At 35.6% G+C, this 23,524-nt stretch overlaps 1 protein-coding gene across 1 annotated transcript in view; it reads right to left on the minus strand.

Annotated features, from left to right (window-relative positions):
- The window catches only part of BAZ2B (bromodomain adjacent to zinc finger domain 2B), a 353,975-nt gene that overhangs the window by 124,931 nt on the left and 205,520 nt on the right, over positions 1-23,524 (minus strand). Inside the window, exons 4-5 of the mRNA XM_036743221.1 lie at positions 8,928-9,116; positions 692-853 (exon numbers count right to left, since the gene is read on the minus strand). Coding sequence (XP_036599116.1) covers positions 692-853; positions 8,928-9,116 — 351 coding nt within the window. The remainder of the gene's footprint in view (positions 1-691; positions 854-8,927; positions 9,117-23,524) is intronic.

Below are 23,524 nucleotides of genomic sequence, written 5' to 3' on the forward strand. Positions count from 1 at the left end.
GGGCACTGAGAGATAAATGACTTGCCCAAGGTCACAAAGTCAGTATGTGTCAGAGTCACAACTTAAACTTGGGCTTTTCTGATGCTGGCTCTCCATCCACTATGTCATCTGTTCATGAATGACTTACCACAAAATAAATATTTACATGGATGAAGAAAATAATTTTCTGGAATACAAAGTGTATTTTAAAAAAAGATATAAAAAAAAGTCCTTCCTTGAACCTGTTGAATGTTGCCTACTTCATCCTCTTGCCTACCCCCAGATCTGGCTCTTTGAGTGAATCTTAATTACATAAGAATTGACAGGGATAATGATTATTAATTCCATAGCATAGTGAACCATATTTCATTAGACTATCCACACAAGGAATTTTGTTTATTTTCTTTTAAGTGAACTTTATTGAATACTCAATCATAAAAGGCAACACTTTCATTCATCAAACTAAAGAAATTAAACCTCAACTAAACTTGAGCACAACACTTATATACAAGATAAAATCCATATTTTAGAACTAAATATCATACTGCGAGATTAAATTCAAATACAAAGTAACTTTTGGGGGAAACTAGTGTGCACCTGAGAACACCCCACACACATGACAATGCTTGAGAATAAAACTCATAGACACCACTGAAAATTGCTATCACAGGAAAGAGTTTGTAATATTCTTTCAACATTTTTGTACTGTTACCTTTTTCTAGACCACCTCGATTATTTTTTCCTGTATTCCTTGAATGGAATGAAGATGAATCATGATTCTGAGCTGAAGAAGCAAACAGTGGCGGAATCCCCAAGAGTGGTGAAAAGAAGGTTGCCCCTGATCGAGCATGCACATCTGCAGTTCTCCACCATTCTGCACCTCAAATAAAGAAATGCGTGTGTTATTTCTGCAATTAAAGTCACACCAGAACAACAACTCAAAAAAAGAATCGAGTGCTTTTTCAAAACAAAATTACTTATTGAGTTCTGCCTCTTTTAAGTTCTGACAAACTTACTTACTAGAAAGGAATACAAGTGGAACATAAAACACACCAGGTGATCATCCAAATTATGGCTTCTGCTTCTGATTTTACTCTTCTGACCTTAGACAACATCATATCAAGCCCTTCACTAATATGTCTATCAGCAGCTTCTCATAGAATGAGAAGTGTTTGGGGTTTTAAAAAACAACACGGAAAACCTGAAATATGTAGTAATGATTCTATTCTCTAATGACTTTTCGAAAAAAAGAAAAAGATTAAAATTTTTGGTACTATACTTCCCTCTTTTGTACCCCAAAATTTATGGTCAGATTCACATAAAACACAAAGAAGTCCTCCCCAAGTTATGCAGAATGTGAATTTGAACCATTATAGTTCAAATGGTATAAATAATATTCATAGAAATGTTATTTATGTCTCCTCGAAATCCTTTCAGAATGCAAACGTTTTACAATTTAATATATACACATTAATATATACGTACATGAAGGTACATGTATACACTCCCACACTCACCCACTCACATAGTCCAAAGAAGCCTTTTAATGTCATTGTAAAGGAATGGCACTGTTCAAGGAAATTTTCTTAAGTTACGTAACTTTAATACCACCTTAAAACTATGAGTCTCTCCTTAAAAGCTAATAAGAAAAGTCTGAATTTTCTCCTACATCTCCTAACAAATATTAGAAAACAATTACTGACTATCAAACTAAAATGTTGAAATCAATAGCTCAACAGCTAGAATTTAACTCTTTAAATAGGTCCTTTTAAAAGATCTGCCAAATCTTTGGACAAAAGAAGAGTGGGGTTTTTTTAAATTGTATTTTCAGAGAGGTGACTAAAGTAGTTTCATAGCTCAAGGCTCCTTAGAAAAAAAGAGAAACACCACTAATGAAGAAAAACAGGAGTTTTATAAAAAGATCAATACGCACAGAAAACTCACTGAACAACCTAGACTTTTTAATGATGTGTACAGAAGATGGAAGAGCAGATAAGAGAATTGTGTATAAAAGCATGGCAGGGTAATATAAGAAAGGTGTCAGAATGCTAAAAGCTCAAAATGAGCTGAAGCTAGCAAGGAAAATTAATACTAACAAAGAGGGTTGTTTTTGAAGTTATTATGAGAAAAGGAAACATATCAAAGAAGGGGTAGGATTGTTGCTCTAGGTATGTAGGAGGAGAATAACTGATGATAGTTAAGTCACTCAACTTTGTTTTATTTCTGTTTTTTCTGCCAATGAGAATACTCTTTGAAAGACAAAACGAAAGTGGCTATTTGGTATCAGCTAACCAAAAGACGTAAAAGAGACCCTAGCTGACCTTGATGAATTCAAATCCTCTGGCCCAGGTGAATTACATCCTTACCTGCTGATAGAATTGGTGAATGTGAACAGGAGAAGTGCTGTAGGGTTGGAGAAAGGTAAACGCTGTCTTGATTTTTAAAACAAGGGAAGAAAAGGGAATCTGTGAACTACAGGCCAGTGAGCCTGACTTTAATTCCTATTAAAAAAGTTCTAAAATGTATTATTAATGAAATGGTTAGTGAACTCCCAAGATCATAAAGCACCAGCATGACGAATAAGTCACGTCATATTAACTTAACTTCTTTTTTTGATATATGTGTTGCTGATGTGTGTACCTTATCACATTTTTTGGGTCAAGGTTACAAAACTGGTAGATTAGGAGGATACTATAGATACTGAATGCCTACCTAGAAAAAAGGTGGACTACAGAACAACATAATTGGATGGATTCAGAACTGGCCAGGATCAAAGATTAGTTATGAATGGTTCAAAGTTAAGTTGGAAGGATGCCCTATGGATCTGTTCTTGCCTCTAGGCAGCCTAATATTTTTATCAATGACTGAATAAAGGGTCAATGGCATTCTTATCAAATTTTCAGGTGATACAAAGATGGAGGGAAAGCTAATACGACTGGCTAACAGTTAATATCGAAAAACATCTTGACAACTAGAACATTAGGGCTGAATCTAATAAGATGAAATTTAATAGGGATAATTCTAAAATCTAGCATTTTGAGTAAAACAAATTACCATCACAAGCACAAGATAGATTAGGTATGGCTAGGTAGTTTGTCTGAACAAGATTCAAGGTTTAAATGGATTGTAGACTCACTGAGACAAAGTGCTATCTATAGGGAAATTAAAAAAAAATATAATCTTTGATGGAGATAAATGACCCCTCCCCCTTCCAGGAGTCAGGATTTAGTAGTCCCCTAGTACTCACCCCCGTTCAGATCACTTCCGGAATTTTAAGTTCAGTCCTGGATACCAAAGTTCAGGAAGAATAATGATAAGCAAAAGAAAATTGAGACAAGGGCAACCAAAATGGCATTTGTCCATTTGCAGACTGGCAAAAGGAATGGCGTGTGTTTAGCCCAAAGAAGAAACTATGAAGAATAGGAAAGACATCCTTGAATATTTGAAAGACTATCATGTGAAAGATGGATATAAACTTATTTTGTTCATCCATAGAAGGCAGACAAAGCAGTAATGAGTAGAAGTATTAGTTAGAATAAATGCCACTTCCAACTCTGAAATTCTATTTTTCTGTGATAAAATGGTTTGAAAATAATAGCAAACAAACCAACTAAACCTCTGTCCAAAATCTCCTTGAAAAACTTTTTCTTCTTATTTGGATAATCTATCACACTGTCAAAACATTGGTTTGTTGCCTAATATTGCAAGCAAAATAGTGATCTCTCTCCATTGCTAGTAAACTATGGAAATTATTGAAGAATATAATAATGTTAAAAACATATTAATGAGATGTACTATATGTTCTAAAAGCTTTTTTTTCTAAAATTCTAGGCATCAAGTATCCCTATGAAAGAACATACAAAAAGAAACCAAAGTTTACCTGTTTTTAAATGTAAGAATCAGAGAGCTTATAAAAGATAAGTAAATTATTAACTACAATTGTCACCTTAAAAGGACTTTTTTATGAGCCTAAACTGAGTACAACTTTTTCCCCCATGGGGGAAACATCATCATAGGAAAACTTCCCTTTTTATATAAAATCAGCAGTATATAGACATGGACACCAAACCAAAAATCTCTTTTTAAGGCATAACCCTGTATAATTGAATTAAGACTGTTCAGAAATAAAGGGCAAATGTGTGTTAAGTAAACTATATTCAAAATGGTATCTGCAATGACTTTATTTTGATAATTAGATGCATCTATGACTTCATCAGTATAATTTTTCTCTCCATTAATGAAAATTTCAAGCCCCATACACATTTGCATTCCTTGTGATTCTTTTTCCATAAACCCTCCATAGAGGTTTAATATAAAATGCTTGAAATTTTCCTTTGGTTATTTTTATGTCTCTAGGGGTTAGCAAATAGGAAAATAAGATGATTATTTTTAAAGCTGGAAGCATCCTTAAAGGACACCTAATCCAACCTCTTATAATATAAATGGAAAAAAAACATGATGGCTAGAGACGTTAAATGATTTGTCCATGGTCAACAGGTAGCAATTCCAGAGGTAGGACTTGAATCCATGTTTTCTAAACTCCAGATCCAATGTAGTAGCATGTGTATTGTTCATATGTAGTCTGTTATTTCCACTACAGAACTGGCCTATCTCTCTTCAGTCTTTTATGTCATTGATGGCAATATTTATACAGTCTAGTTATGTCCACCATACATCTTTGCATTGTTTTTTGGGTAATATAATTTTGATTCTTCTCAGGTTGCGGTGTTTGATGATTTTTAATCATATCGCATCACTAGAATAATGGCGTTAAACAGGCTTTTGCAGTGATGTACAGTTTGGGATCAATGGAAACGTGACACAATTTTCAAATGCAATTCATCTAGATCTCTTCCTTCTCAATTGTGAGACCAGCTCATTATTCATCTGCAGTGCCTGTCAATGATGTGTTGATAGGTGAATAGGTAGACGGACAAATTTGATTCACTGCCCATCTAATTTCTTGATGCAGTCTTGGTAATATGCATTTTGAATGTACCTTTCCCCTCTATTGTGGATGATAAAGCATCTCTTGCATTGCTGTACATTTCAGCGAGGTAGCTTTGGTGTGTTCTGGAGTCCAAAGCACCCATAATAATTTTATCTGAGAACAGAAGCACTTGGAGAAGGTTGTGGTCATTAAGTAATCCTTTTTTTGTTGTTGTTATTGTTTAAATTCAATAGAGAACATCTGTAACACAGGTGAGCCATTTAGGTGAACATACGTCAGTTTTACATCTCAATTTTATATCAGTATTCAAGGGTTCACTCGATAGTTATTTTTTAGGTTTTTTTGGCCAAAGAATCTTGTATAACTTTAACGTGTATGTGCGTGTGCACATGCACGCATGCATGTATGTGTGAGTGTGTGTGAAACACACCTTGTTTTAGGAGAAATTTCAGGGCTGCCTCTTATTTTACTGAGTTAAATGCTTTTCCAAAATCAACAATTAACATAAAGAGATTTTATTTTCTTTCTATTTCTCAGTCACGTGTATGACTATAACAATGTGTTCTTCATGAGAAAATCTACTTCTCTCTTCTCATGTTTTCAACACAGATGCTTGTGATGTCTGTATAGAATGGTTTCATAAAATGTATCTAGATGAAAAAGTAGACATATAGGTGCCAATTGTTTATAAATATACAGAATTTTTTTGTTTGTAAACTGGAAATTATAAATACTTTTTTGAAATAGTAATTTCTGATGAGGTATTTTGAGTCGGATTTTAAAGTAGCTGCTGCTGATTTTTCAATTTTGTCTTTGTTCGGTTTATTTTCAGTAAAAGCATTGTTTATCATTTTCTCCGCTATTTTGGCATTTTCTCCTCATCTGAAATATTCTCAGTAATGACCCCTGTGTGTCTTTCATGTCATGCCACCTCAAATACAGATTCCTTTTCTATTTAGCTAAGTTTCCTTGATCCTTCTGATTTAATTTTCTTAAGTGGCACTTCCTTACCTAGTACAAAGGTAGTAGAGTACAAATGGCAACGTGGTTGCCCATGAAAAGAAGTTGCTAAAAAGAATGAAAACTTGTGGGTCTTTCCCATGTTGTGTCTCTTGATCTTCTTCCTGGTTTCATCTATAAATTCTCAAGATGATTTGGCTTGGCTGGATCTCATAATAACATTTCTGCAGGCTCATTTTCTTAACTGCTTTTGGCCATTTTGTGAGATGATATTGCTCACCGTCTTCTGACATCCTTCTTTAAAATGTTTTCCAAATGAGACTATATTCTCAATCCAGTGTTACTCTAAGGTTCCATGTCTCCAGATTCAGTATCTCCTGGATGAGGTCACTTTACACTTCTTTTGGCAAAGATGTGGTAACTGTATTTTATTAGTTAACCTTCCCTACGAAATAGTGTGAATTAAATATTTCTACTTCTGTCCCTTTCTCATTTCCCTGAAGGTGAGAGTTTGCTTTTAATAAATTGTATTGGACTATGAATTATGTATTGAAAATTAGGCTCAAAACAGCTGACTAGGAAGAATTAACTTTATAGAAATCACTTAGTGAATAGAGTTTAAATACAAAACATAAAAGACTATTCTAGAAAAAAATATATAAATACACACACATACATATATCATCATCATTATCACTACCATGACTTTGGTGTCGAATTTGGGATTTCTAGTAGGATGCAAGTAATTTAAATACAAGAAAAGCCAAAGGAATCATAAAAAAGAAAACTTGGCATATCAAAATGTTGATGTTGCATTATGCCAAGAACAGACAGGTAAAAGCAAAGAAAGCTATACATCCAGTGTTTTGGTTTAAGATGATACCACCTGATGGTGAAAATGTGTTTTACCTGAAACAAAGCCCTTAAGATCTAACCCACAGTAATATTCAAGTTTCAAAAAAACTCTATAGATCCCTGGAAAAATTCCTCAATTATGAATTAGGAAATTTATTCAAGTTAATCATTTTGTTGAAATTTTCACAGCAAACATGGGACTTTTAAAACTATCACAAAATAGTCTACTAGCAAAGTAATAATTGCATACAATAAATATTGCAAGAATAAATCTGCTAATAGATTTGAAACTATATTCATGGGTAGCATCAGTATAATTTCACTGTTAACTTTGGTAGTAAAAACCCATCTGATTCAGATAATATAAAATTTCAGAGTATCCACTGTATATCCATTTTAACCATAAAGCAGAGGCTTCTGAAACACTAAATCTTGAGAACAGAATGAAATCTAACACCCAAAGAAATGAAATAAATGGTTAATTAATTAAATAATTCCTGCTTAGCTGAACCTTGGGATTCTTCCTTCTAATACTATGGGTTGCACCGCCCCCCCCCCAAAAAAACAACCAAAATCACTAAAATGGAGCAAAAATGGACAAAAAATTGTTTCCATTTAAAATTCCTAACAATTTCTTGTTTGTATTTTGACACTCTTTACCCTCACCTGTTAAAATTTTTTCTAAAGTGGGACATTTTAGCTAAGTTTAAACATCAGCCCAACCTTATTTATTTTAAATCACTACAACAAACCTTTAAAGTGACACAGTCTAAAAAATGATAGACCATTTGATAGGAGAAGTATTCTGGAAAATGTGTGGTCAAGAAATACCCTACTACAATCATAGGGCAAGTAAAATCTTATGATGGATACAGTAAGCATAATTCTATGAAAAAGGGTGTGATTTTAATAGTACTAAGAGAATACTAAGGTTTGGACATGCTGATGTCATGCCCAAAAGGAAAACTTGGCCATTAGTCAAATGACAAATTTAAGATTTCAAGTACTTTTGCTGCTACTATCTTGGCTTCTTCAGAAGGATCTTATAAGATAAAAGTAGTATTATTGGCAGACCTTAATTTTTCCTAATTCCGATTTTCTCAAGTGATTTTTTTTTACAATGTCAAATTCTAAAATCTAGTGTTCTGGAGTGAAACAATCTGATTCATCAAATAAAAGAACAGGAAATACACATTTCAACCATCTGTCCTTCATGTCTGTTTTGAGAGAGGTATTTCTTTCCTAAGATTAAAACAGTTGACAGTTTATAAATCATCCATGTGAGAAGGAACAAATATTGATGGAGGAGCTAGAATAAAATTCAGACAGTCTTGTACACACAAAATCCAACTCATACCTATAAAATTTTGATTAAAACACAGGATCATAGATACAGAATTGGAAGAAAACTCAGAGGTCATCCAGTCTAATCTCATTTGGCAAATGAGGAAACTAAAGCCCAGGGAGGTTATGTGCTCATCAGAACAGTATGGTTTGGATTTGAAAGGATAAAAAAGAAAAGTACAAGTAAATTACAAGAAATAATAGCTTCCAAACTGAGATAATAATGTATTCCTGCAATGAAATTTTGTTAAGCACTTTGGAATAGTACAGATGCAAGCAAAACAGGTGAAGAGAGATATAGATTCAATCAAGCCAATCTCAGAAAAATCTAGTCAGAGTTAGAGACTTTTAGAGTTAGAATAGACCCAAGAGGCAAATAATCTTCTTTCCTAAGCATAAGAGAAATAAGTGCCCCAAAGAGAAAAATATATTCATTATGAGAACTGGGCTTTGGCTTCCAGCTAAAGCATTTAGAAAAATCCATATTTTTTTAAATGGAGTACTTTTAAATGAAAAAAAAAAAAGCACACAACCTATGTCAGTTTGGCTTATTCCCGGTCTTTTAGTATAATTGTGTATTTCTCTAGTTTTAACCACTTCAGTAGCCTCTGAAGGGGTCTGTTCCCTGCTCCTGAACGTAACAGACAGGAATCAGGCATATTCTACATACTGCTTACTGCCAGAACATAGACACTTTTTTCCCTCTAGCACAAGTGTTAGTCTAGTCCTTCTTTCTTTGACTTCTTGATAAAAATAATTATTAATCAAATGCTTATTAGGACTAGGACATTTCAATTGTTCCTTCTTCAGTTGAATACTGTTTGTAACAGATGTTTACCTGGAAAAGGTGCTAGTTGGGGATGTGCTGCTAAGGCTGTAGGGGTACCAAGTGTCCCCAAACCACCAAATTCTGAATGCCCTGAGCTGGCTGTATGTAGACCAAAGACTGGGTGGCTGACCATTGGGAAGGCACTCGACACTGTGGACAGGTTAAACGGTTGATCACCAGCTGCTCTGAATAAATGTCCTGAGGGGGAGAAAAAAACACTTAAAATTGTACTATCAAAACAGATGTTGTATGTGATTTCAACCCTCATGTTTGGATAAATGTTATGATTTTACTTTTTCCACAATATAGATTACATTTTTCTATTGCATTTCAGTTATTAAAAGACTAGAGAAAACAAAGTGTTTCTAAACACAGGAAATAACATCCTAAGAAGAATTAATAAAAATGGATGATATAATTTTCTTTATTTTTGGTGTTTTGAGACCTGAGAAGATGTTTAATTTGGGGAAATAGTTCTTGCAAATGAAATTCAATTGGCTGAATAAGTTCAAAACCTGTTTTCTCATAATAAATTTATTCCAGAGTATTAATACATTTTTTGTCATAAGGAAAAAAATCATTACGGTCATATAGATTTAGAGTGGAATACATTGACCCAGGCTTGAAAATTGGTGACACAGGCCATCAATTCATAATCCTGGAATCCATAGTCAGAGTCCCCAACCTTCCTGTCAGTGGTTCAAGGGATCTAAGAGAATATCAGGTTCACCACATGGCACTTCTCAGCAGTACAGAAAAGCTGAGTGTCGAGAAGTGAGGCAAGTCTAGTTTTCCTCTTTAGAATGTGAGGTGTACAACCTGCTTCTGATATATTGAGGAAAAGTTCCTAACAATTCTAGGGATTATGAAGAACTCCCCAAAGAAACAATTATTTGTGCTTGACACCGGAATTAGGAAACAATACTTTAGAACCTGGTGATCAAGTTCCATGGACTACCAAAACCCTTCTAATCCTCTCATAATTTTAAGGATCATAAGATAAAAGACCTATACCTTGAGGGGACCACAGTGGTCTAGTGGTCTAATTCCTTCATTTTAGAAAGGAGAAAAATTAGGCAAAGGGAGGTTGATCAATTTCCCCAAGGTAATATCAGAGGAGGGATTTGAACCCAAGTCCTTTGATACAAGAACTAATGATTTTCCTTCTGTACTACGCTAAATCAAATTAAATCAGTAAAAACTAATCACACGCTTTAAGTACAAGGAATTATACTGCTAAAAAAGAATATGTCACCATTAACATTTAAAGTAATTTAAGAATTAGCTTCTCCTTGCTTCACCTACCATCTACTTTTTTTCCCATAAACAAGATAGCAATCTGTTGAGTCTAAAGGGAGGTGAGACTTTGTTCAGAAACATGGAGGGTATGGACATGCTCACTGGTTCTTTCTTAGGCTCTTTATGTCTTTTAAGTGCCAGCAATTAGAAATGTATTGACGGGCCTGAATATTGTGGATATACTGGCTATGATTTAGTTGGATCAGGATATCATGAGTCACAGATATACCAGACACAGCTCCAACTGGCTTGTTAAGAGTCAACTGTTAAATTTTCAGTATGAGCATTTACACCTCAAAAATAATCAAATGTTACAAATTAAGGATTGATTTATTATTTTGTTGATTGCCTAGAGACTGAAGAAAATGTCAATTATGCACATTGAACTTAAAAGTGTCATGTGTACGGGTTTTTTTTTTGTTTGTTTGAGCGCCAAAGTTAAATATTCACCAGGACATCCCTGCTCATGGCTATCCTTTTATGCCAGACCTAAAAAAGAAAGGGACAAATTCTACAATTGTCTCCCCATCATCACCACCAGAGAAGATCCTGAAAGAGCTAACCACAGACCAGAATGCAGCAGAGCTAGATCAGACTTGGGAGAAAGCTGTTGTTCCACCTCACTCCTAGGAGCCATAAATGGCAGTCAGAAGCTCTTTCATTCATGGAGCCACATGGCCAGCCTCCTGGAGGGAGGGATATAGGATCCTAAATTTGAAAGTTCTAGAACATAGCTTCAGGAGTTCCTGAATGTATATATGGATTGGAAGAAAGCCAAGGGCCTGGAGACAGAGCAACACAAGATGTGACTTTACTTCTCCTACTACTGTGAGTTATTCAAGTGGTATAGATAGGTCTAATGGGAAGAAAGTTGTACTTCCTTTCTAAAATCAAATCGTGGTTAGTTGATAGAGGAGAGAAAATGATTGGTTTATATTAAGGCAGTAATCATTGTTAAATGGATACTGAAGAGATGGTAACTGGTCAGTTAATATTAGGGCACTAGTCACTGGTTAGACGATACAGAGAAAAATACACAGGAGTGGGGTGTGAGATGAACAGTAGTGAAGAAGACACTTCTAACACCTGTTCTCCATAGAATCCTGATGGGAGCAGTAGTCTTGATCAGTGGACCAGAATTATGAGTCAGAGTGTGAGTTGGGAGAGCAAGCCCAGAGCCTAGATGAGATATAATGCGAAAACCTATCTTTTTAAAATCAAATATCATACATATGGAAAGCACAATGATTATTACTATAACAATTCCAAATCAATGCCATAAGAATTGTTAACTTGCCTACTATCTACCTGCTATTTTTAAAAATGACTTCATATTTTTGCACATCCTTCTTAAATACTCTCCCTTTACTAAATAATAGTATGAGGTATTGGTCTCCATATTAATAAAAATATACATGGAATTTGGAGAAAAAGAATTTCTTAGTTTCTTGCCTGACTTCTTGCATGTTGAGGAATAACCAAGAGAGCTAATACACTTGCAGTTTTTTAATTAAAAGTGATGAACCATTCACTTAGGTTATTTTTTTCCCTGGTGGAATTAGTGAAGGTTTATCTAAGGGAAAAGAGTAGCTTGTCTCTACACGAAGGTGACCTAATTCAATATGTGAGTTTTTTATTCCATTCAGCACTAGAGTTCAGCCTCATAAAGTGGGCATATCAGACAGGTAAGGTAATTACAATTATTCCACGAATGCTGTAAAATGGTACTCTGTTTGAAAATCAGGAAGGTCCTCCTACAGACTGTCTTAGATCTGTACAACAGATAGCATTATTTAGGACTAGATTACAGAATCTGAGTACAAATCAAATTTTAGGAAAAAATAACACCATTGATAAAAATCTAGAGACAGTTTTCTTTAACCAAATATTCATATATAGCACAATTAAAATATAATATTGCTAAAAAAATGTAAGAAATAAATCATTAAAAATAAATACATGTGTCAGCATGAGAATTTATCTGGTCAAGATACACACCAGAGACAAAAGATAACTTTTCACTAGGTTTGTTTTAAAACGAAGAAGCACAAACCTAGTATCCAGTAGTTATGACACTAGCAACAAGTGAACACTCATTCTTATTTTTAGTTTGAAGAACTACTATGAAATGAGTTTATTGCTACATCTCACAAGAATATGTATGTATATGTACAGAATTATATTTACTTTTCTTACCCTACATTCTATAGTGAAGTTGCACCTATGTATTAGATTAAACTCAATAAACATTAAGGCCAAAACACAATGGGTCAAAGATTTCTATCAACCAGACAATATAATTATGTCTTCAGAAGGACAAGAAAACACTCCCTAGATCAAATGTCAGATTTATTATCTTTTAAACTCAATTCACATACATGCTGGGTCCCTAAATATAATTCTTATTTATAATAGCGCAAAAGTGTAATTAGTTCCTTCCTTCTTTAAGCCAGGATCACACTCAAATGAAAATTACTTTTTCAACAATGATTTCATAAGAGATCTGTGACATTTTTGCTTATTAGAAGGGCTACTTAAATTCATTTATGCTTCTGTCGCTTGAGTTTCTGATGCCATAGTAACAATTAAGGAACAATCTTCTGGTTTTAATAAGAAAATTGTTGAATCATACTGGACTCAAAGGTTTATCTTATTTTCAAATTTTTTAAACATTTCTGTATTGTAAACAAAAGAATTTATGCATACTTCTTTCCATTTAACAACTTTTTTAAAATCTATAAAAGAGGATGATGGTCTAAATGCAACAGTGTAAGGTGCAAGAGATACAAAGACAATAATGAAACTCTCTGCCCTTGAGAAGCTTGTATTCCACTGGTTGAATACATCTTAAGTAAATCCAAAGCAATCTGGAGATAGAGAGTACATTAACAACTAGGTAACTGAGGCAGGTTGTAAGAGAAGGTGAATTCTGTGGGGTGCAAATGCATTCCAGCATTTATTATATTCGGAGGTAAGAGATGGAATTTCGCAAGATCATTGGGACATAGATTGAGATCTGAAAAGGAACTCGGATGCTAGCCAGCTCAATACCCTCATTTTTCAGATGAGTAATCTGATGCCTGGAAAGGTTAAATGACTAGCTCATTGTCCCATAGGACTCTGAGGAACAGATGTAGGATTTGAAGCCAGGTCCTCTGATGCCAAATCCAGTGTTCTTTTCCCTGTATAATGATGCCTCTAGGAATAAGCTAGCATTCCAGTTTGGCCAGAATGCAGACCACATGAAAGAGAACAAAGTGGAATAAAAGTGAAGTGCCAGACTGTGGAGAACCTTCAAAGCCTCCTATGGGGCAGCTAGCTGGCCCAACAGGATAGCCAATCAATCAATCATCATTTACCAAGCACTGACAAGGTTTCAGGCACTGCGCTAAGTACCAAGCATACAAAAAGAGGCAAAAGATAGTCCCTGCCTTCAAGGAGTTCACAATCTGTTGGGGGAGACAACATGCTAACAAATATATTCAAAGCAAGCTATATGTAGGATAAACAGGAAATAACTAGCAGAGGGAAGGTACTAGATAGGGCACTGGGCTTCTAGTCAGGAAGAGCTGAGTTCAAGTGTGGCCACATACTTATTACAGTGCGACCCCAGTTAAATCACTTAATTTTATCTCCAGTTTCCCCATCTGTTAAAAAAAATGGGGGGCGGCAGATATTAGTACATATCTCTCAGGGTTATTATGACCAACCTCAAAAAATGAGATAATATTTATAAAACTTTTTACAAAGCTGTATAAAGGTCAGTTGCTGCTATTTACTATCTAGTTAGTTAGCTAGTTAGCTAGCTTCTTCTTGTTGTTGTTCTTATTCCTGAGGAGTTGTAATTCATTCTAGAGCCAACAGGAAGCCAATAAAGAGTTTTTAAAGTAAGGGAATGCCATTATCAGACTTAATCATTAAGAAGATTATTTTGGGCATTGCATAGATGATCATTTGGAGAACAACACTCCTAGAACTCAGAAGACCAATGATGAGGCCATTAAAACGATCCAGGTGAGTGATAATGAGGTCCTGAACTTGGGTGGTGATTGTGAGTGCAGAAAAGGGAATGGATATGTAAGGGACACTGCAGTGGCAGAATGGAAAAAAACAAACAAACTTGGCAACTGATTTGATATGAGGCGTAAGAAAGAGGGACTAGTTAACAATAGCTCTGAAGTTATAAATCTGGGTAACGGAATAAATGGCAGTCCTCCTGATGGGAAAAGATCAAGTAGTAAGTTTAGTTTGGTCCTGGACACTTCGAGTCCGATATGGAGATGGATACTATTTAGGGAGAGATGGACAGCAGACAGCTGACAATACAAGACAGATGATTTCAGGAGAGATGAGGAGGAGGAGAGGGGAGAAGAAAGGAGGGGAGGGGAGGGGAAGGAAGGGAGAGTGGGAAGACAAAGCTAGGTGGTACAATTCATAGAGCAGTAGGCCTAGAGTCAGGAAGACCTGAGTTCAAATGTGACCTCAGACACTTACTAGCTGTGTGACTCTGGGCAAGTCACTTAACCTCCGTTTGCTTCGGTTTCCTCCACTATAAAAAAGGAATAATGATAGTACTTACCTCCCAGGGTTGTTGTGAGGACCACATGAGATAACAACTGCAAAGTGCTTAGCACAGTGCATGGTATATAGTGAGCACTTTATAAATATTGGTTATAATTATAATAATTATTAATACTAATGATAAATGGACTCATGAGAATTGATGAGCTCAATAAGAGGTCAAGTAGAAAAAGACAAAAAGGACTTTCCCCCTCTTTCTACATGGTCTCACGTGTTGACAAAAAAGGAAAATGATAAATGCTAAAGGAGCTGTGGGAAAATAGGTGCATTAACGTACTTTTCAAAGTGTTGTGAACTAGTCCAGCTATTCTGGAAAGCAAACTAGAACTATGCCCTAAAAAGCATTAAACAGCACATACCTTTTGACCCAGTGATACCAGTACTATGTTTATTACCCAAAGAGATCAAAGAAAGAGGAAAAGGACTCATATGAAAAAATATTTATAGCAGCTTTATGTGGTGGCAAAGAATTGGAAACTGAGGAAGTACCCATCAAATGGGTGATGGCTGAACAAGTTATGGCATCTGAATGTGATCAAATACTACTGAACCATAAGAAATTATGAAAGTAGTGGTTTCAGAGAAACCTGGAAAGACATGTATGAATTGATGCAGAAGTGAGAAGAACCCAGAGGACAATTTCTATATGACAAAATTGTAAAGATGATTTTTAAAAGACTTATGAAATGTGATCAAAGCAATGACCAATCACCATTATAAAGGTCTCATGATAAATATGCTACCTACCTATTGACAGAGATGTGATGGACTCGGGGTCCAAGGTAAGACATACAGCTCTTTCTGTAGTGGGAATAACCAGCCATAAGGAAACATAATTTGAATAGCATGGTTTTGTATAGTGCTTTATGCTTCACAACAGCCTCTCAAGATAGGCAAGGAAGATATTTTCATTCCCATGGTGCAGGTGGGGAACCAGGTTGAGAGATTGCATAAGTTGTTCACTTTGGAAGACCAACCTCATACATTGAGTAAATAGTTTGTTGTTGTCCTTTGTTCTCAAAGAGGACCAAAATGACACCACTATGCTGGAGTCAAGTTTCCTTATGTCTGACTGTGGCTGATCAGACCAATACGAGCTCGGAATGCTCTACCACAGGTCAGGCACAAATAGCCCATGTCACCATTTGGGGTGGATCCTCTAAATCTGCGCATCTTGCATTTTTTTGAAACCCGGTTATTCTGACTCCAATTCCAAAGTTCTATCTACTATTCAATGAGGTCCTTTTGAGTGGCACGTAATACATTTTTACTTTTATTTGGTGATCAGCAAATAATCTTCCAAAAGTGAACAATATTTGCTCAGTGGAAGCTATAAGTAAATTGCTTTAGATTTGTTTGAATCCTTCTGATAACATAAGGTCAAACTCTGAAATTATGTCCAGCAAACTTTTTTCAAATGTTGATTTACTCATATATTCTGAACAGAGCCAAAAAAAAATCTGTGGGGCGGCAATTTATTTAGCAACTTATGATGTTAAAAATATCTTAAATTGCATTGCAGATTCAGTCCAATAACAGATCTCTTAGTTAACTGTTTTTGCATAGTCAGTAGAGGTCATTCAAGACTGACTACTTGCTGTTATATTAAAACAGTAGCTTTTGAGTTTCATTTCTGCCTCCAATGTGAACATATTTTAAAGGCTAAAATGACCAGTTGTCTTGCTCCTTTACTGATAATTTAATACCTCATTTTTTTCTGCTCAAAATTTAACAGCAATTTGGTAGATTTACTAAAAATCTTTTGAGTCTGGATAATTCAAGAAGTCAGCATGGCACAGTGGAAAGTATATTGGATATGGGGTCAAAAGACCTAGGTTTGAATGTGGACTCTGCCATCTTCTATATGACCAGTGGCTAGTCACTTAAACCTCTTTGCCTTCCATTTCCTCATTTATAGAATGAGGAGGTTGGACTGTATGCCCGCTGAAGTCCCTATGAGCTCTCAGTATGCAGTTCTTATGAGACCAAGGCTATAGTGTTTAAGCAGGGTGCAAGGAGGCCATTTTGTCCTGATTTCAAAACAACAACAATAACACCTTGATTACATGATCAGAGCCTATGTCTCTAACTTTGGCCAACTAAGTTGCTTAAAAATCCATTCTACTATCTACAAGAAGATTTGCATTACGGATTTATTGCTCAAGAAAAGTCCTTGAAAGTATCTCCTATGGATGTGGATTCTGTTACGGGAAAGAAAATACTCTGTAACAACCCCTCACCAAAAATACACTACCATTAATTTAGATGAATGTCTATAAATCAAAATTGTGTGGATTTAATTAAGGGTACAACATAAAAAGGCTTGTGAGGGAAGTAGAAATGTCATTAAATGCTTATTTGATCTGACATCAAATCACTCCAAACCCCAAATTCTACTTTAAAAAAATGGCTGAAAAAAATTTAGGTTTAAACTTTCCACTAATTGCTTTAAAAAAACTAGCAATGACAACAAATCTCAATACAAATCAAAACTATTTTGGGGAGACAATATTTCCTTTTCAACAGATACTAATATCCAAATACAGTTCAACTACTATTAATACAATGTGTTTGTTTTGGTTTTCAATTCTATTTAAATTTACCATACTGAGTTTGCACATTTTGCATGATGAAAAATAACATAAAACTTCACTATTTAGTTGAATTACAATATAAAAAGGCTGAATATTTTTGAGCAAAGCTTTTTAAATTCTACTAGCCAAAACATAGATAAATGATTGAAAGCATTACCCAAAAGGCCAGCATCCGTTTCTATAGTACTGGTGTCTTAGTAACAAGAAAGGATAACTGCAAATGCTTTATTAATATTAATGAACTTCATGCTGCAATATAATAAGGCTTTTCACAAAACTAAAAAGGATAAATACTCAGCTAATGCCTTAAATATAAAGCATTAATTAACAAAGTCCTTTATCAATCAGGAAAAGTCCCAAATAGCCAAAAAGTCATTTACCAGAACATATAAGTATGTAAGTGCCAGTGATGCTAAAAAAAAAAAAAAATCACTCTTTCAGAAAATCTAAGAGACTGCTAAATGTGACAGAAATTCATATATGTTGTTTTTCCTCCTGTAGTAAATTTTAAAAAATCTTTGCAACTCTACATAAGCTTGTTGCAACATGTCTTCAAACATTAATCTCAAGTACTTTCAAACTGTATGCATAATAATTTCATAACACTTTAAAATTTGCCTGCAGTACTTAGCAAGCCGAAAAGTGTGGGGAATCATCAGAATGGTAGTATATCCAAATAAAGGCCACAGGAATAATTTAATTAATATTTGTGATCATTAAGTATAACAACCAAAGTGAACAATACAATGGCTATAAATTAAAGTGATGTTTAAAATATTAAAGTACTAAAAATTTCAACAACATTTAAACATATTAACTTATTTAAGAAATACAATGGATACACTGTAACCCAGGGACATTAACCTCTTTGGCTAGTCTTCACACAAAGCAGTCCATCTCCAACCTAGAGGCATTGTCACTGGCTGTCCTCCATGTCTAAAACTTTCTCCCTCCTCATTTTAGCTCCCTGGCTTCTCTGGCTTCCTTTCAAGTACCTGCTAAAATCCCACCGTCTAGGAAGACTTCGCTCATTCCTCTTAACACTAGTGCCTTTCTCCTATTGATTCTATATAACTTATCCTCTATATAGCTTGTTTGTACATAGTTGTTTGCATGTTATCTCCCCTATTACACTGAACTCCTTGAAACAGGGACTACGTTTTTCTTTTTCATGCCCAGCTTTTAGCACTGGGCCTGACCCACAGGAGGCACTTCATAATTGTTAACTAACTGGCTGACTGATTTTCTAGAGAATGAAGGATGAGGAAAAGACCCCAGCCAAAAGTACTAAAACCACTTCTTCCTAATAAGATCTTTATATCCACGTGGTTTTAATATTAGTGTAACTTTTTGAGCTTTACATTTTATAAAACTTTAAATAAAATGTATCTAAAAACCTAAATAAATTAGAAATACAATGTTTTTTAGAGGAGGAAGCATGTAAGTTTTATATTGCTTGCTAGTCTCTACTGTTTACAGTATTTAGAAATGTGTAACATGTTAGGTACTGTACTGAATATGGTCTATTTATTCCTGAAGGGATGTAAAAGAGCTGAGTTCCAACCTTTAAGCCTCAGCTCCCTAATTTGTAAAATTGTGATCATAACTGGTAAACTACTGTCACATAAAACTGCAGAAAAAAGTGCTTCACAAAACTTAAAGCACTTAAGTGAAAGTCATGTTTGTATTATGATAATAATTAGAGACACCTTAAAACTAAGGCACTTATGGCTAGCAGTATGTGCCATAGGTGTTTTTTTTTTTAACCTTTGGGGCAGGTTGTGTGGTCTATTAATGGCACACATAGATAGCAATCATCCCTTGATTATAATAATACTGATCTTAATGTTACTAATTATTAAAAATGTTATTATAAGTAATTATTAGTTATATTAGTAAATATTGGAGTTCTTAAATGGGAATCCTACTAAAAAAACAGTTCAGTAAACTTTTTTCTTTATTCAAATGTAACTGCTCTTGCTTTAACATCATGCTGCATTTTTCCGTAGGTCTCTTATTGATCATTCATTTTCAGTGAGGAAGGCTCAATTCCACTCTAATATTCCAAATTAACTAACTCCATAGACATTATGAAAGTAAGATTTTAGAAAAGGCATTGTAGATAGATCATCTGACTAAAAAAACAAAAAGCACTTCCCTATTTAAGGGATTTACTTATACTATCTCATAAGGAATTTATCAAATTATATTTTTGTCATTAAACACTAAGAATGTTTCAAAAATGGATTATGACAGGAGCTCAGTTAAAAAACTCACAGAGATGGCTAACTTTCAAACAAAAGTCCTTCTTTATTCAGATTTCCCAATACTATGAACTCACTGATAAAAGTATTGTCTTATCTCTGATTCTGCTAAAAGCAGGAACGAATATACACTGTATGTAGTATCAACATAGTATATCTTCTCTGATCATAGACTTAGAACTAAAAGGGACCTCAGAAGTATTTTCCTCTTATTTTTCAGATGAGGAAAATGAAATTCAGAGAAACAAAGTGAATTTCCCAAAGTCACACAGTGCCAGAGCTATAGATTAACTTCATTCAATTAAAAAAACCTGACAATTTTGAATTGCTTAGTATATGCACAACACTGTAAAAGCTACACAGGCCTTCCCCTTCTGGAACTTAAAGAGACATCTCATGTACACAAAAACTGCAGGAAGTTGAAGAGCTATATAAGGCAGAATGTGATTAGTGATATCGGAGATGAAAGGTGCTAAGGAACTGAAGAGGAAAGCCAGGAAGGAGGAAACACCAAGCCTCTCAGGCCCCTTCTAGGAAATCTACACACTGTAACCTAACCAGAATAAGAGTTCTTTCTGGGTGTTCACACTTGAAATCCAGAGATGACAATTGCCCAAACCCTTATGTCAGATTGGGTCAGACTGGGAGGAGAGTGAAGCTGGTGGTGCTCCTGTTCTCTTTGTTAGATAAGGACCCAGATGCAGGCACCCCCCATCCCTTTACAGAATCCCTAAAACCTTCTAAGACAAGCCTATATCCAGATTTTACAACCTTCAAAGACCCAACTTATAGTTGGGATGGAATCATTTGCTGCTTGGAAGCTATGGCAAATGCGAACAATAGTCTAAAAAGCATTATCAGCAAAGATCAATGTAGTCAAAACTATGCTTTTTCCAGTAGAAATGTATTGCTGCAAGACTTGGACTGTAAGAAAAACTAAGCACTGCAGAACTGATGCTTTCAAACTGTGGTGCTGGAGAAGACTTCTGAGAGTCCCTTGGACAGCAAGGAGATCAAATCAGTAAATACTTAAAGAGATTAATTCAGGCTATTCACTAGAAGGTCAAATACTGAAGATGAAGCTTAAATACTTTGGCCACATAATGAGAAGACGGGACTTAGTGGAAAAGACCCTGATGTCAAGAAAGATAGAAGGCAGAAGATGAGATGGATACATAATATCATGGAGACAACAAACATGAATTTGGACAGACTTCGAGAGGTAGTGAAGGACAGAAGGGCCTGGCATGCTATGGTCTATGGGGTCATGACGAGTCAAGACACAAATGAATCACTGAACAACAACAAGACTCTGGGGACTCCTCTCCCTGGGGATCCTAGTAAAGCCCAGTTAAAATAAAGTGGTCTGTAGGAGGGATTCTCTTGGAGACAGGATTGCTCCATGCCCCCAAGGCATAGGTAGTTCCCAGGTGGGATGGACAGAGCTAGGCTTTCAGTCAGGAAGACCAGAGTTCAAATTTTGCCTCACACACATACTTAGCTATGTGACCCTCAGCAAGTCACTTAACCATTCATTATCTGTTTCAGTTTCCTCAACTGAAAAAATGGGGATAAAAATAGCATCTGTGAGAATCAAATGAGACAATGTTTGTAAAGAACTTGGTACATAATAGGTCCTTAATAAATGCTTCTTTCCTTCTTTCTTTCCCCTGCATGGGTTTGGAGGTAGACCATCTGTCTGAGGCATTTGAACTTTATATGAAGCCAGCCTCTTTGGGGGTCCTTTTGCCCACATCCTAGACAGTCATCGCTTCCCTGACTGATAAATGCATCATAGAGATTGATTTACTATCACATTTGACCATGCCATCTTACTGTCAGGAATGGCTTCACTCTTACTCAACTCTGAGATTATTGGCCATCAATGCAGTAACGAGGAAGATTATGGTTTCCCATCTATGGACCACCCCCAATTCTTCAATGAGCTTGAATCATTCGAATCACACAGCGCCAAATATTGGGGGTGGGGGGGGCAGAAAGGATATCATTGCCCAATATAAAAATTAGAGTAGGAAAGAATTCCATACCCCACCATTTCCCACTATAACAGTCCTGTTTGGCTAGTCAAGAAAGCCAATGGCACCTGACATTTGACTACTGACTGACTATAGGAAATTGAATAAGGCCACAACTTTGAGTTGCCCCTTTACCCCCAATGTAGTGACCCATAATGAAAAGATGGATATTAAACAAGGAGAGTGGTATGTAGTCATGGAGTTAGCAAATGCATTTCTTCTTTTTTTTTTTTAACTGTCACTCAGAGAGGAGAACCAGGAACAATTTGCTTTCCTTTGGCAAGGAAGGCAGTGAAACTTCACCACCATACCCCAAAGATACTTGAACAGTTCTACAATTTGTCACCAATTGGTGACAATAGTTTGGGCAATGTCCAAGGTCCCCTCATACCCTGGGGTTACAACCCTAGGCTGCATACATAATGTTCCAAATGGAACGAGAGGTGTGGAAAGCAAAGATTGCCCTCTTAAAAACTTTTAAAGGAAATGGCTAGGATACTATTTCCGATAAAATTCAGGAACCTGACAAGCAAGTTCCTGGGGGCCCAAAGGGCTCTTAGAGTTCAGTGGGATATATCTTGGTCAGTAAAGGACAAATTGTTAACTATGATCTCCCCCAAAAGCAAAAAAAGAGACCCATGAAGTGATAGAAATGTAACTGTGTGACCCCAGGGAAGTCACTTAACCTCTCTATGCCTCAGTTTCCTTATCTGTAAAAAAAGGATAATAACAACATCTACCTCCCAGAATTGTTGCAAGGATCAAATGAGAAATTACATGAAAAACACTTTGCAAACCTTAAAGGATCATATAAATGTTTGCTATCATTAAATGCTGAGTTGGAGATGTATATAGGATATCTAATTGTAAATGTCTAGTAGATAGTAATGCAGGACTGGAGATTAGGAAAGACAATAGGACTAGGCATATAGTTCAGGGAGTCATCTCCATAATGCTGATAAATGAACCCATGACAGCTGATGAGATAAAAAATTGAGGCAGTATACGGCATTTTTTGTTTAATGGACTATCTGACAATCTAGTAAAGCCTGTGGATCTCTTCTCAGATTAATGTTTTGAAATGCATAAAACAGGGAACATAGAATTACAAGGGAAACCAATTATATTGAAATAGTTGCCAATTTTTAAAAAAATGCACAGATCCCAAATTAAAGACCCCTGACTTCTACAGAGAAGAGGCCCAGGAACAAGACTTAAGGTATAAATCTAAAATTACAAGGCAGGATATGGATAATGATCTAGCAAACAATGAGGGAGCATCCAGACAGGCATAAGAAGAACCAAGAAGAAAAGGATTATGAAAAGCCAGAGAAAAGAGTTATCTTGGAGGAGTTATAAATAATTTCAAGTGCTACAAATAGGTCAAGAAGGATAAGGGTTGAGAAAAGTCCATTAGACTTGCCAATTGCAGGATCAATAGGACCTTTGAAGAGAGCATGTTCCCTTCAGAGATAAAGCCAGAAGGCTAAGGGCTTGAGAAGCAAAAGAAATGTAGGTTAAAAATGCAGATTGCCTTATAGAGGAGTTTGTCTGTGAAAGGGAGGAGAGATATAGTGGACAATTAGCTCAAGGGTCACGTGACAATATTTTTAAGGATGGGGGAGAACTTCACAGTGGGTCATTTTCTGCAGAGGAATCGGAACACAGAAATGACTTTCATGATCTTCAGCCCTATTAAACAAATTGAGAATGCTCAGTAGCTAGTGGGGACCTAGCACCTAATTTTCAAGCCATGGTCTTTAAAATGCAGTCAACTTCCAAACACTGACAACATATCATCTTTCCAAACTTTTAAAAACATTGCTCAGAAA

The sequence above is a fragment of the Trichosurus vulpecula genome, chromosome 2 (assembly GCF_011100635.1).
Source record: "Trichosurus vulpecula isolate mTriVul1 chromosome 2, mTriVul1.pri, whole genome shotgun sequence".
Taxonomy (NCBI): Eukaryota; Metazoa; Chordata; class Mammalia; order Diprotodontia; family Phalangeridae; genus Trichosurus; species Trichosurus vulpecula.